Raw genomic sequence first — 13,970 nt, forward strand, 5'->3', positions numbered from 1 at the left:
GTTGGAGGTTAAGACTGTCCACTTCTGCATTAGCTTCTAGTTCCTGCAATCGAATATATGCCATTTTTTGTTCATGTTCAAAACACAGGTGTTCTCTGTCAGCAGCATCTCCTTCTATATCAGCAATTTTTTGCTTTTGTTCAAGTTCTAGCTGCTGGTTTCTCACTGCAAGCATTTTCGCTGGGTCTGCTTCCTTATCAGTGGCAATTAACAGATTTTTCAGTCCCTGCTCTGGGGCCTTTTGCTTAAAATACAACCCTCTCTGTAAGCACAATTCTTCCAGGCTTTTTCTGTCAGGATCTTGATCATGTGTCACTCACTGTAACTGATTTTTAACCCTTAAACTCTCCAATATCAAAATTAAATTGTTACAAGTGTGTGGTTCTGATCCAAAAACCCAATTAACCTGTGGTAATGTGTATCCAAGCATGACTACGCCACTGTGACCGGGGTCCTAGTGGGGAGCCAGCTGTGGTCACTCAATTAGGGTGAACTGCAAAGAATGGGGCAGCCAAACCCCCAAAAGCTGGTGGATATTCCAATACTTAGATTTACCAAGCCAGCATAAACAGCTTCTTTACTACCTTACTGGTTACTCAGAAGTTCAAACAACACAGTTCCCTTAAAGTGATCCAGCCTCAGGCCTTCTTCCAGGTACCCATGTCAAATATGATGATTTCTGAAAATTTCATTTCATCATATAAAAGAAAAGGTTCTACCAATCCCAAAGGATCGGACACATTACCTCCCAGGTTAACGAATGTTTCACATGTTACCTAAGTACACGTTACAGACAATTCTTACTAACTAAACTAAAATTTATTAAAAACCAAGAGAGAGAGTATGGTTAAAAGATCAACATATATACAGACAGGAGTTCAATCCATTGAGGTTCAGATTCACAGCAGAGATGGTAAGCTTTGTAGTTGCAAAGAGTTCCTTTAGTATTCAGTTCATTGGTCATAGTCCAACGTCCAAATTTCATATTCAGGGCGTACCAGCATAACTGGGACCTCAGTCTTGTGACTCAAACTTCCCCTGATGAAGCTTCAGCAGATCTGAGACAACAGAATCAGGACCCAAGTGTCTTTTATATAATTTCATGTCCTCTTTGACAAGTCCGAATTTCCTCGCGGAACAAAAGGTAATTAGGATGACTTTGAAGGAGGTTCATCACCGGAACCTAGCTCTACGAATTAACATAAGGCCATATGCTTGTTCCTCCACTATTCACAGTACATTTCAAAGAGAGATGAATACCAAGATATCCCCCGTGTTTACAATTCATTTAAAGGTTAGGCTGTTCTTTTGCTGTCTGAATTATCAGAATACAGCATACACAGGGACTGTTGATTACATTCCCCTACTCATACATATGTAAATACACAAAAAGTCAAACATTATCTCCCCACATGTCTTTTAAGGTTTATTTATTTTGCAGGATGTTTAACCCTTTCTAGCCATGCGTCACATGGGGAAATCAAACCCAAGGTTAAAGTCCTGCCCTTTACAGTGACTCTGGCACTGCCAGAAAGAAAAGGCTGGACACAGCCTGACTTCACTTCCTTGCTCATCCCACTAGACCAGTCCTCATTCTTTTTGGATCATGACCCACAAAATGTCCAAGAAGTCCCCTGCATGCCACCATAACCACAGAGGGAGACAAGGTGGGTGAGGTAGTAACTTTTATTGGTTTGACTTTTGCTGGTGGAAGGAACAAGCTTTTGATCTGCACAGAGCTTTTATTCTGGTGTGGGGAAGATAACCAAAGTGTCTGAGCTAAATATAAGTTGGGACAGATCGTTAAGCATATGGGGTTGACACAGGATACCACTTAAAATGAAGTTGTCAACATCACTGTAAACAACCAGAATCACAGTGGTCTGAGGACTGTGGGATGCGGCTCATGGGATGGTTTATCAGGGCTTGGGAGCTCGGAAGGGAGCACCAGTGCTGCTTTGCAGTGGAGTTTTTCCTGTGGAAAATGCTTTCCTTATCAGCAAAGCACCAATTCCTGACTGGGAACTGAGCTCCTAGCAGGTGGTGGAGCGCTCTGGGATCGAGTGCTTGATGGGAGGGGAAGAAGCAGGGAGACTGTAATATGAGGAAGAGAGGGAGGGAGCAGGCTGCAGTCCCCCCGACCTCTCCCAAGCTCTCCTTACATTCCAGAGACACATGTATTTTGCTGCAATCCCAGCTGACAAGGTGAAACCCAACGGGTACCCACCTGTGATCCATTTCATACTCCTGGGGGGATTCTGCACCAAAAATTTAAAAATTATGCAAAATTCTGTAAATTTTATTTGTTAAAATAATGCAATAAAACACACCAGTTTCAATTGTTTTGGTAAGTTATTTAAACTACAATAAAGAAAAAAAGTTACACTAACTATTCAGCATTTCCTAAACACATGTATGTTAAGTTACAAATACTTGGTAATTAATACCCAGCATTCCAGTTATAATCCTGGATTTTCATGTAAATTACATTACAGAACACCAAACAGCAAAAAGGGGGGGGGATGTAGGGCTGTCAAACGATTAAAAAATTTAATCGTGATTAATCATGCAATTAATTGCACTGTTAATAATAGAATACCATTTATTTTTGGATGCTTTCTACATTTTAAAATATATTGTTTTCAATTACCAATATTTGCACTGTAAAAAAAAAAAACAGTATTTTTCAGTTCACCTAATAAAAGTACTGTAGTGAAATCTCTTTATCATGAAAGTTGAACTTACAACGTAGAATTATTTTCAAAAAACGGCATTCAAAAAGCATGAATGTTTAGCAGATCTGACACGTAAATACCTTGCAATGTGGACTACGAAAGTCCCATGAAAATGCGTTTTCTCACTTTCTGGTGACATTGTAAATAAGAAGTGGGCAGCATTATCTTCCATAAAGGTAAACAAACTTGTGCAGCCAATCACTAAGACAAACAAGAAGTAGGACTGAGTGGACTTGTAGGCTGTAAAGTTTTGCATTGTTTCGTTTTTGAGGGCAGTTATGTAAAAAAAATTTTTTTTTTAAAAAAAATCTACGTTTGTAAGTTGCACTTTCATGATAAAGAGATTGCACTACAGTACTTGTATGAGGTGACCTGAAAAATACTATTTCTTTTGTTTCATTTTTTTACAGTGGAAATATTTGTAATAAAAATAAAGTGAGAAGTGTACACTTTTGTAACTGAAATCAATATATTTGAAAATGTAGAAAAACATCCAAAAATATTAATAAATTTCAATTGGCATTCTATTGTTTAACAGTGCAATTAAAAGAGCGATTAATTGCAATTAATTTTTGAGTTAATTGCATTAGTTGACTGCGATTAATCGACAACCTTAGTAGAATGTCATTTTAAATTGCACACAGGAAAGTCGTACAGTTTTGCTAATCATTGTCTTGGACCTGGCTGGGTATTTTGGGAAGTGCTTGGTTCTGATTGTCCTGACATTTTATTGACTGCTTGGTAAATGTTTTATTTCCCCTCAAAGTTGTTTTGTTTTTTTTAATGGGTAACTAAAAATCTAACCCCATTGTGCCACTTTGGTACAGAAAAAAAGTGAGAAAGCACATAGAACTTCCTAGCTGATTCCCTTACTGTCATTTATAAGGCTTTACATCACTCTGGCAATGTAGGGGCCTTAAAACTTTTACATCTTTTATGTTCCTCAGGGAATTGACTGAGAATGGGAACAGTTAACTAACAATAGGATCATTAACAATGTTACTAGGCAGACAGGCTGCTACATTTCTGCCTCAGGGAATGAGATCAATTAACCATCAATCAGCAGCATTAACAAAATGGGGTGTTTTTTGTTTGTTTTTTTACAAAAGCTATTTTCTTTAACTTAAAAAGAAACAATTTTCAGTAATGTAATACTAATATTTAATTGTTTTTTCAATTCTCAAGTAGTTATAGACATTTTACTAGGCAGGCAGGCTGCTACATTTCTCCCTCAGAGGAAATCAATTAGCTAGTAGGCAGGCTGCTACATTTCTGCCTCAGGGACAGAGCCTTCCCCCTGCATAAGAAAAAGACCTACCCTCCTCCAGGCCCCTCGAGCCACAGTATCAAGCGAGAGGGACAGAATCTCTCTCGCTTGTTGGCCAGCCCGGCCCCTGAAGGTAATCAACGTCTCCCCCTCAGGCACACATGCCAACCCTCCACCCGCAGTGATTTGCATCTCTGAGGCTGCTTCAGGCACACTGGAACAGACAGGCTGCATGGGCTGCCGGGGAAGAGACACGTCTCCCACCGCAGATTTCTTTTGCATTTTTCTATGCGGGGCACAGAAATATGTGGGCTATATGAATTCTGCATCCCCTCAGGGGCGCAGAATTCTGTCAGGTGTAAAATTTCATGGTCACGCCTCACTCAATGAGCAGCATTTCTACAATGAATCTAGCCATATCACTGACTGTTCTTTCCCAGCCAAATTAGTCATAAATACAATTATCCTCCATCTCAGTAGAGAGGATGAATGGGTGCATATATGCACTACCAGCAATATAATTACTACCTTCAGAGAACAGCAATTACAGGTATTTTCTTTTCTCTAAGAAAGAAGGCAAGTAGAATATAACAGATCCCCATTCCTGGCAAACTAAGAAACTTCAGGAAAAAGTTCATATACCTAAAGTAAATATACCTAAAGTATACCTTTAAATGTATAAAACACATGTAGAAAAAACTGTTTAAAAAAAAAAAAAGCTTTCTACCCAAAACCAGAAAATTATAGGACATAGAAATCTTTGGTTATTTGTGTGTACCCTAGAAGCTTGATTATCTAATCAGGAGAGGTGCCCCAAGCATGTGCCCTACCTGCTGGCTGGTCTCCATGATCTTTTGGCAGAGAGGACACACAGCAGAGAAGGCTTGGAAGCAAAGGTGGATGGAGCGATTTAGGAAAAGTACTTTAGTTAAACTGATCTCGCTAATGCTTCAATTAAGGTACTTTTAGCTCAATCAACTTAGCTAAAGCATGTTAGCAAAATCACTCCTTTCTCTGGGCTCCCTTTCTATTGCCCAGTTTTCCCTTTCCACTCTGTCCTGGATCATCAGAGAAATACCCTGCCAGCTTCCCCAGGTATGCAAACTTCACTTTGCTGAAGTTATCTGGAAATGCTGATATTTTATTCAGATATGTACAATTAAAACTAAACCCTGGGTGCAAAACAGATTGTTCCCTACTACCTACTTGGTGAAATAAATTAATTTATATTGATAGTAATTTTGTTCTATAACATAACAAGGAAGGAACAAGATAGAGGACTGCAACAACCTTATTTTACACGGAAAGCCCAGGATAATCAGCTGTTTGAACATAACAAAAGAATGTTGAATTAATGACACCTGAACCATATGTACACCTCACAGGCATGTTGTTATGGTCCAGCAGCTCAACAGAGCAAAGATTAAGAGAATGAAACCAATCAGGACAGTTATTCCATCTCAAATTACCCAGAAAAGTCCAAAATATCCAATATTATATATTCAGAGAGACAGTGTGGCCTAGTGAACAGAGCAACAGACTGTGGGTCCAGAGACTCCCACGTTCTATTCCTGGCTCTGCTATTGGCCTGTTGGGTGACCTTGGGCAAGTCACTTCACTTCTCTGTACCTCAGCTTCCCCATCTGCAAACTGGGGCTTATGATACTGACCTTCTTTGTAAAGTGCTTTGAGACCCACTGATGGGCAACATTATCTCACAGCTACGTATTGCTAATTTGTCAGACAGAAGAGATGGAAAGAGAAGACGGACATTACAAATTGCAGTGTGTGAAAAATACCTGAGGTCTCTATTATTGCAGCAGGCCTGCATGCTTGCCAGAGACAGAAAGACACAGACCCCACCCTAAAACTCCTAAGTCTGATTAAAATAAATTACATATATTTTTAACTTATTATTGCTGTTAGCTGTTTGTATTACAGGAGGGCCTAGGGGCCCTACCAGAGAGCAGGGCTCCCTTATATCAGGTATGCCGTGCACACGCGCGCACAGGGTGAGAAACATCCCTTGCCTGGAGAGCTCACAATCTAAACAGACAAGACTGACAAAGGGTGGCAGGGGAAAGACAGGCACAGAGAGAGGATGCAGCTTGCCAAGGTCACAGCAGGACAGTAGCCAAAATTAGGAACAGCACAGGTCTCCTGACTCCCAGCCTAGTGTCCTATCCAATGGACCATGCTGTCTCCACAACTAAGGCCATGTCTACACTTACAAGCTTACAGCAGCACAGCTGTATAGATACAGTGCCACTGTAAGAGCACTTGTGTAGCCACATTATGCCATGGGAGAGAGCTCTCCTATCGACATAATAAAAACAGCTCAATGAGTGGCGGTAACTATGTCAGCGGGAAAGTGTCTCCCACTGACGGCGCTGTGCACATGAGTGCCTATGCCAGCAAAACTTATATCGGTCAAGGTGTGGTTTTCCCCAAAGGACACAAGTTTTGTCAATATAAGTGCTAGTGTAGATATGGCCTAAGTTTCAATAGAATTAAATGAGAGACCAATCTAAATGTAAATGTTTCCATTTACTTCCCTCTTGGAGCCCCAATATTTTTTAGCTCAGCTAGAAGTATTGCTTTATGAAAGGTACAGTCAGGGTAGTATGTGTTGCTGATATAATGGAAGGTATAACCAGATATCTTTTACTAAATGATTACAAATTATTCAAATGAGGATACTGATGAAGCAAAACCACCAAATCATTATGGCTTCTTCATGATTTTCTTACTCAGCAAAAAAGAAACCTTCAACTTTTTCTATTCTTATATCCTGTACCCTACTACAGCATTAGTTTTAGGCAAACCTGAGAAACAGAAAGAATGAAGAAAGAAAATCTTTGCTGATGATAATATCTCTAGCAATGCAGTCTGTCTATTTAGAGAATATACCGACAGTGGAAACTGTTGGTGACAATTATACAGCACATACTGATTAAAAAGGTTAATAGGTCAGAGCTTCAACAATGGAGAATTCCAGACCCAGTCACACACATGAATAAAGACTCAAGAGTGGGGATCTTCTGTATAGTAATTTACTTACCTTTGAAGAGATATACTGTAACTGGGCAATGTGTGGGTTAAATAAGGTGATGTAACACTTTGTAAGTAAGACTCCATAGATCTACAGTTATGACAGTAGCTCAGCTGATCTGCAGAGGGAAGTACCACCCTTTTCATTACCCATCCTAATATATGAATAAAATAAATCAACACTAATATATATATTAAAATCAAATGTTCCAGGGCTGCAAAATGGTACCATTTGACCAACCTGTGTCAGATGTTATTAACCTGCTTGCCAATGTAAAAATAAATGCAGCACCCATTTTTTGATGTTGCTTACTTCACTATCTACTTCATTAAGGATTAAGAACTTAATGATGTGTGTGATAACAGTGATATTGCTGTTCAACTCTCAGGCTCACTATCGTTTAAGTCATCAGTTCACTGTACTTTATAGATTTTGCATGCATCATGTGTCAGATACTGGCAAATAATTTCTACTTCTGTGTCTGTGGTTATGCACTCATTCCTGTACAATTTCAGGAAATGCAGGGTATTTTAAAAGTCTCTGTTACAAAATATATGAGTGTTTAATAAAATACAATCGCTTAGTCTTATTCATGGTTCAGTTTTACATCTTGATTTTTGACAAAATACTTGGGAAGGAACTGTTACACCAAACTATCACCACACTGTCAAATGCAATTTTTTAAATTATTTTTTTTAAAAGACTCACCTAGATCTTTTTCCTACTTACCATTTGTGACTTCCTTGGCATTGGTGCTGGTGGTTGGATCTGTGCTGATGTGCTCACTGTAGGACCAGTTTGTGTTACAGAAGTCTCAGATACAGAGGAGGATTCTCCTTTTGTTAAAAGTAAGTAAAACAATTTAAAGTGGGGACATGTTTTAAAAAAGTAAGTTATGACTATATGATGATAGCTATACACTTAAAACCAGTTCATTCTTGTTATTGCAGTATGCAAATTATACTTTTTCCTTCAGGTTTTCTACTCCTGGTTGTGCTCCCTAAATTCCTAAACTGATTGTCTTTCTACCCTTCCCAACCACAAACAGCTCCCTGGTATTGAAGACAGTTATTTAAGAGCTTCAATACTCCCATGATGGAAACTAGAGAAAACCCTAAGATAGGGGAGAGAGATAATCGGGCTGAGCTAGATGCTTCTCCATTTCCTTACATTGAGTTATAGGACTGGAAGGGACCTCAACAAGTCAGCTAATCCAGTCCCCTGCACTCAAGACAGGACTACGTGACAACTAAAGCATTCCTGACAGGTGTTTGTCTAACCTGTTCTTAAAAACCTCCAATGAAGATTTCACAGCCTTCTGAGGCAATTTGTTCCAGTGTTTAACTACTCTGGAAGTTAGGAAGTTTTTCCTAACGTCCAACCTAAACCTCCCTTGCTGCAATTGAAGCCCATTGCTTCTTGTCCTATCCTCAGAGGTTAACAAGAACAATTTTTCACCCTCCTTGTAACAACCTTTATGTTCTTGAAAACGGTTATCATGTCCCACCTTCAGTCTTCTCTTCACCAGACTAAACAAACCTGGAGAAGAGAAGACTAAGGGTAAGGGTGTGTGTGTGTGTGTGTGTGTGTGTGTGTGTGTGTGTGTGTGTGTGTGTGTGTGTGTGTGTGTGTGTGTGTGTGTGTGTGTGTGTGTGTGTGTGTGTGTGTGGTGTCACCAGCGACACACAGGGGGAATGGACATGACAAGATAACAGTTTTCAAGTACATCATTCATTTCAGATTGTCATTTTGTTATAACTCTTCTACACTGGAAAAAAACCCAACACATTAAAAAGTGTTCACTTCACTGGTTGCAAGCTTTAATCAGATGCTGCATCCCTTTATGTGCCCAGGGACCAGACTCCAGACCTCAACACAGGGCCAAGAGAAGAACTCCCATGGCCTTCTATGAGACACATGAATAGAGAGTAGAAGGCCATCATAGAATTTTCCTTAGCTCTGCAGAGAGGCCAAGGACAAGTACAGAGTAGTCATAGTGAAACCAATGCACGGACGTACAGATTTACAAAAATGGTGGAAAGTGAAATTGAGAAGCAAGAAATTCCATGATTACCACACAAAGAAAATCATGCAAACTTTGGGGCATATTATTAACATACAACCGGGGAAACTGACAAAAGCCTTGATTCTGCAAGGTACCATGGAGGGACCCACCCTGGTAGGGCCTGACTTACATCAATAGGACCCAGAGATCTGTTCATGCACTGCAGCTCCCAGGATCAGAGGCTAAATGACTTTAAAAGGGAAACAGTAAAAATCCTCTTCCTTGGAGGAGGATTAAGTTACTGCAAACTAAGGCTACTTTACTCTTATGTGAGAGTATCTACACAGGGGTTAACATGCTTTAGCCTATGCACGTCGACATCATAACTTCAGTTGATTTTACTTTCCTGAGTGTCCCCCCGGCTAGTGTTGTCAAATACGAACAGCAGCACCGAACTAAATAAAACACTTTCTCCCAACTCTAACCTATTTCAGTTAAAGTGATCTTAGAAGTTTTAACAGTAGGTTTAAAAATAATTCAAAAATAAATGTAGTTTTTAAATCATGAGGCCTCTTTATACTATAAATTACCAGACTGTTGCAGAGATCCTGGTCCTCTAGGCTGCCCTTTGTTAGTTATACCAGAAGATTTATCAATCCTGTTCAGAAGAATATTAAGATTCATCTATTTAGAAAATAAACCAGAACTTTCAAGTGTGCAGATATCTAATACAATAAATTTAAACTATTTTCAAAGAGTAGGTAATGTATAACTCTTACCAGGACTTTAATGTGTTCATAGAAATGCAACTACTTATACTGTTGTGAAAGCTACTTTACCTAATTATTTGCAAATAAGCGACTAGCCCATTCCGATCCCATTTGATAAATAAACGTAGGGCAAAAGAGCAATACATATTTTGCTGTAATTTTTGTAAATGAGGTTATTGTCCTTTCATAAATTATGAGGTTTCCTCAAATGTTACTTTTAAAGTTCTTGGGCAACAGATTGCAATAGCTCCCCTAATGTTATCTCTTTTTAATATTATTATTATATCAGAATTAGAACCAACTGGGCCCTTGTTGCTTCCAACTGCCACCAAGACTAAACATTATGTAAATATCAAGTCTGTCATCTGAGCTGAATAAGTCTTGGTAATTAGAATTCCTACATTGTTTCAGTCTTAATGCTGACATTCTTGCTATCTGTTCCATAAATATTTCTTCTCATTTTATGTATCCTATAAGACAGTGAATGGCATTAAGTGCCTGCTGTCATTGACAAAAGATGGGTCTGCCTGTTTTATAGCTTTCATGGTACATACAAGTGCAATTCCTTTAAAATCTAAGATCATTAAATAGGCTGAAGTGTTTTATGAATTCAATATGAAAAATAGCATCAATTACCCAGTAGCAGGCTTCTTTTGAGAGATTCTACTAGGAGGTTGTGGAGGCAGAGGAGGTGGTATAGGTTTAGATTGCGGAACAGCTGGTGGTTGTTTTGACTGCTGGTTTAAAGCTTCTATAATACTGGCTGTCTTTGCAACTGGAGGTGGTGGTGCTGGAAAGAGTATATCTATAAAAAGGCAAAGAGAATGCAATGGAATTAAACTTTTACTGAATGCATTATTCTTAGAATCTCATTGACCAATTTCTATGTTACATGATTTGTTTTCAAGGGGAAGAAAAATGCTTTACTAATTATAATTATAGTTTATTAATGGTAAAAATCCTCCCTTTGCACCAAAATTAAAATGAAAACATCGGGGGGAGAGGGAGCGCACATGATGAGGGAGGGAGCACCACCTCCATCCCCGACTCACTTCAGTGGGCCAACCACCCTTGCACATGTATTTTTATGTCTGGGGTGGGACGGGGGAGCACAACCAAAAATTGTAACTCAAGGGGGTGGGGAGGACCTAACTTCAAAAAGTTTGAAAAACGCTGGTTTAAAGCAAACAGAAGGTAAACTTTGTCAATTCCCCAGTCTTTTCTCAAAACTTTTGGTCTTTGGTGATCCCAATAAATGTTTTAGTTCTGGATTTTTCTTGGTCAAGCCCCACTTAGGCTACAATTCAGCTAACCAATTAAGCACATGCAAAGGATGTGCTTAAGCCTCACTGAAGTCACTGAGTCTTAAATGTGCTTTGCTAGCTAGTGATCGATTTAAACATATGCTTAAATGCTTTGCTGAATCAGAGCTTTAGAGTTAATGTTTTATGGAAATTTTGTTGAGTAATATTTTGTGAGAAGTTCTATAAAGAGGAATTTCTCCTTGACTGGACATTAATCATAACATGATTTTAGAAGAAATGTTTAGAATTAGGTAGGTAATTAAAAATCTTCCTCATCAGAGAGACAAAATGGGTGAGGTAATATCTTTGGACCAGCTTCTGTTGGTGAGAGAGACAAGCTCTTCTTCAGCTCTGGCTAAGTTTGAAAGTTTGTCTCTCACTAACAGAAGCTGATCCAATAAAAGATATTACCTTACTCACCCTGTCTCTCTAATATACAGGGGCTGCCACATCTACAACACTGCATTTTTCTCTTCAGGTCAGTTCAATCAAAGCATGGCAGAGTATTACACCCCCTCAGACCTAAGTTTTCCAGTTGTCATTTGTATTTCTAAAGCTAGCAAAAATTAAGAACATCATGCAGATAACACATTATAGGTACTGCCTTTGTGTAACACTTCTGTTATACAACTCATTAACATTAAAGAGAAATATAATTAAAACCCTACATAAACAAATTGAGAAATCCCTTAGACACCGGTAATAGAAGGAATTCCCTGGTAAACCACACTACAGCAACCAATCCCCGCTGATCTATTGGAGGAGACTATTCATACGAATCACGAGGGGAGACAACAGGCCAAAACTACAATTGCCAAAAGAGGAAGCATGAGTTGTGAAAATGGAAAAATAAGACCAACCATGATTAGATGTAGCAGAAGAGAAAAACAGGGAAAAGTGAAAACATACTTGTAGATGTTACACGCAATGGCGGCACAGGGGGATGAATAGCTGGTGGATCTGATGAAGATCTCTGTCTGCTTATATTTTCCATTCCTAATGAATTTGTCTTCCACATTGTATTAAATGAAGAAGTTGTCTGAACACCACTCCCAAGAACTGAAGGCTGAACTAAAAAAAAACAGGAAAATACTGTATAAAAATTATTTGCTGACTATATGTGTGGAAAAAGTGCTAACAGTCACACCTGTGTTTTATTTTAAATGGTGTGCCTGTATACTGTATAAATTGAAAGAAACCATCATCATCTTGTAAGAGTACAAGAGAATAAATCATATCTGACTGAAAACAATAAAACAAGTTTCAGGTGAAAGTATTCTTAACATTTCAGCTACATAAGTGCTTGCCTCAGGGCAACATTTCAAAATGTGTCAGGTTTATAATCCATTTCACAGCTTATGAATTTGAGGATGGTTAAGCCTTGGCAAAGGCAAAAACTTCGCAACAAGAAATCAAAAGGTGAGTCCTATGAAAAATCACTAACCCCTGACTGCTGCCTCCAGACAGTACAAGAAAAGGACTAACAAACATGTACGGGTCTGTGAACATGCTGACTCAACAGGTAATGTCAGTTCTGACCTGGAACTTCCACAAAACTGCATTCCAGGGCTTCATCCAAACTTGGACTAACAGCTGTAGCACTTACATGGCATTGCTTTTGTATTTATACGTGGTTCCTAATTTACTCCATTCTAAGGCTACAATGCGGTCTCCCTGTTTCACCAGAGCACACTGTAAGCAATCCTTTATAGCAAACATTTTGCTAGTACCATATAATTTTATGCCTACGCAGAGAGCATGATCACCATATTAAAGAAAGATGAAAAACACAAAAAGAAAAGGAGTACTTGTGGCACCTTAGAGACTAACAAATTTATTAGAGCATAAGCTTTCGTGAGCTACAGCTCACTTCATCGGATGAAAAACACAGTTAATGTGAAATAGAAATAAGCATTAATTTGAATGGAGAGAAGATACAAAGGGATCAGAAGATTTAAAGAGCATTCTAAAATTAAGAGAATAATAATAAATAATAAATAATAATAATAATAAAGGGAGCTAGCAGGAGTAAGATCAGTGATGTCATCATAATGTTCAACTGGGAAAATGAAAAAGGCTAATGAAATGAATTGCAAGAGTAAAATATACCAACAAATGAATTTTTTTTAAGCCAGGAGACATATTTTCCTGGCATGAGCTGCACTGTATGGGTGCCAAGTTGTAAGGAGCGGGTGGTAGAAAAAACGATAAATGAGTGTTTTGGAAGTCTGCCATTTAATGAGAGGGCAATGGGTGAAATAGTACATTTGTTCAAGGGTAAAATTTAGTCAAAGGGCAAAACAACCATTTTAGTTATTCAGTCAAGGAGTAGAAAATAATATCTGCCGCTGGGTTCCGCCTTCCCAAAATGGCTTCACAGCCTTTTTAAAAAAACACATATGAAATCATGCTAACCATTTTGTATTCTCACTTAATTTCCATCCAAAAATAATACTTTATGCATATTTTTATGCTTGCACCCATATCACGTGAGCTAGCTCATCATATTGTAGACTTGTGATTTGCCATCCAGAAAACACAAATGGTCATAAAGTCCTATATCCTAACTTCAGCCATGATGTCATGCTTCCAAGGAGGATGAAAAAACCATTCACATATCTGGTCAGTTGTGCGATGCTGTACTTTGTGCTGTCTTATTGTTCCTTCAGTTGTCAATAAAAAGTCATACCTGAAGACGAGTATTCACTCTAAACAAGGTGCGTTGCCTATGTTACAGGGCAGGTAAGAAAGTCATGCATACACAAAGTCTGAGACATTTTAGTATAAATGGCTGTATGTATATGAATAATACTTTCTTGCATTACTATAGTTTTAAA

At 38.6% G+C, this 13,970-nt stretch overlaps 1 protein-coding gene across 5 annotated transcripts in view; it reads right to left on the reverse strand.

Moving 5' to 3' along the window:
• The window catches only part of ASAP2 (ArfGAP with SH3 domain, ankyrin repeat and PH domain 2), a 166,023-nt gene that overhangs the window by 12,693 nt on the left and 139,360 nt on the right, over positions 1-13,970 (reverse strand). For 3 of the 5 annotated variants that reach the window (XM_038397774.2, XM_038397773.2, XM_043510273.1), the window contains 4 exons: positions 12,043-12,204; positions 10,466-10,634; positions 9,650-9,717; positions 7,784-7,890 (listed from right to left, as the gene is read on the reverse strand). In XM_038397774.2, the coding sequence (XP_038253702.1) occupies positions 7,784-7,890; positions 9,650-9,717; positions 10,466-10,634; positions 12,043-12,204 (506 nt within the window). The remainder of the gene's footprint in view (positions 1-7,783; positions 7,891-9,649; positions 9,718-10,465; positions 10,635-12,042; positions 12,205-13,970) is intronic. The other 2 variants (XM_038397777.2, XM_038397776.2) reach the window with 1 other exon arrangement.

The sequence above is a fragment of the Dermochelys coriacea genome, chromosome 3 (assembly GCF_009764565.3).
Source record: "Dermochelys coriacea isolate rDerCor1 chromosome 3, rDerCor1.pri.v4, whole genome shotgun sequence".
Taxonomy (NCBI): Eukaryota; Metazoa; Chordata; order Testudines; family Dermochelyidae; genus Dermochelys; species Dermochelys coriacea.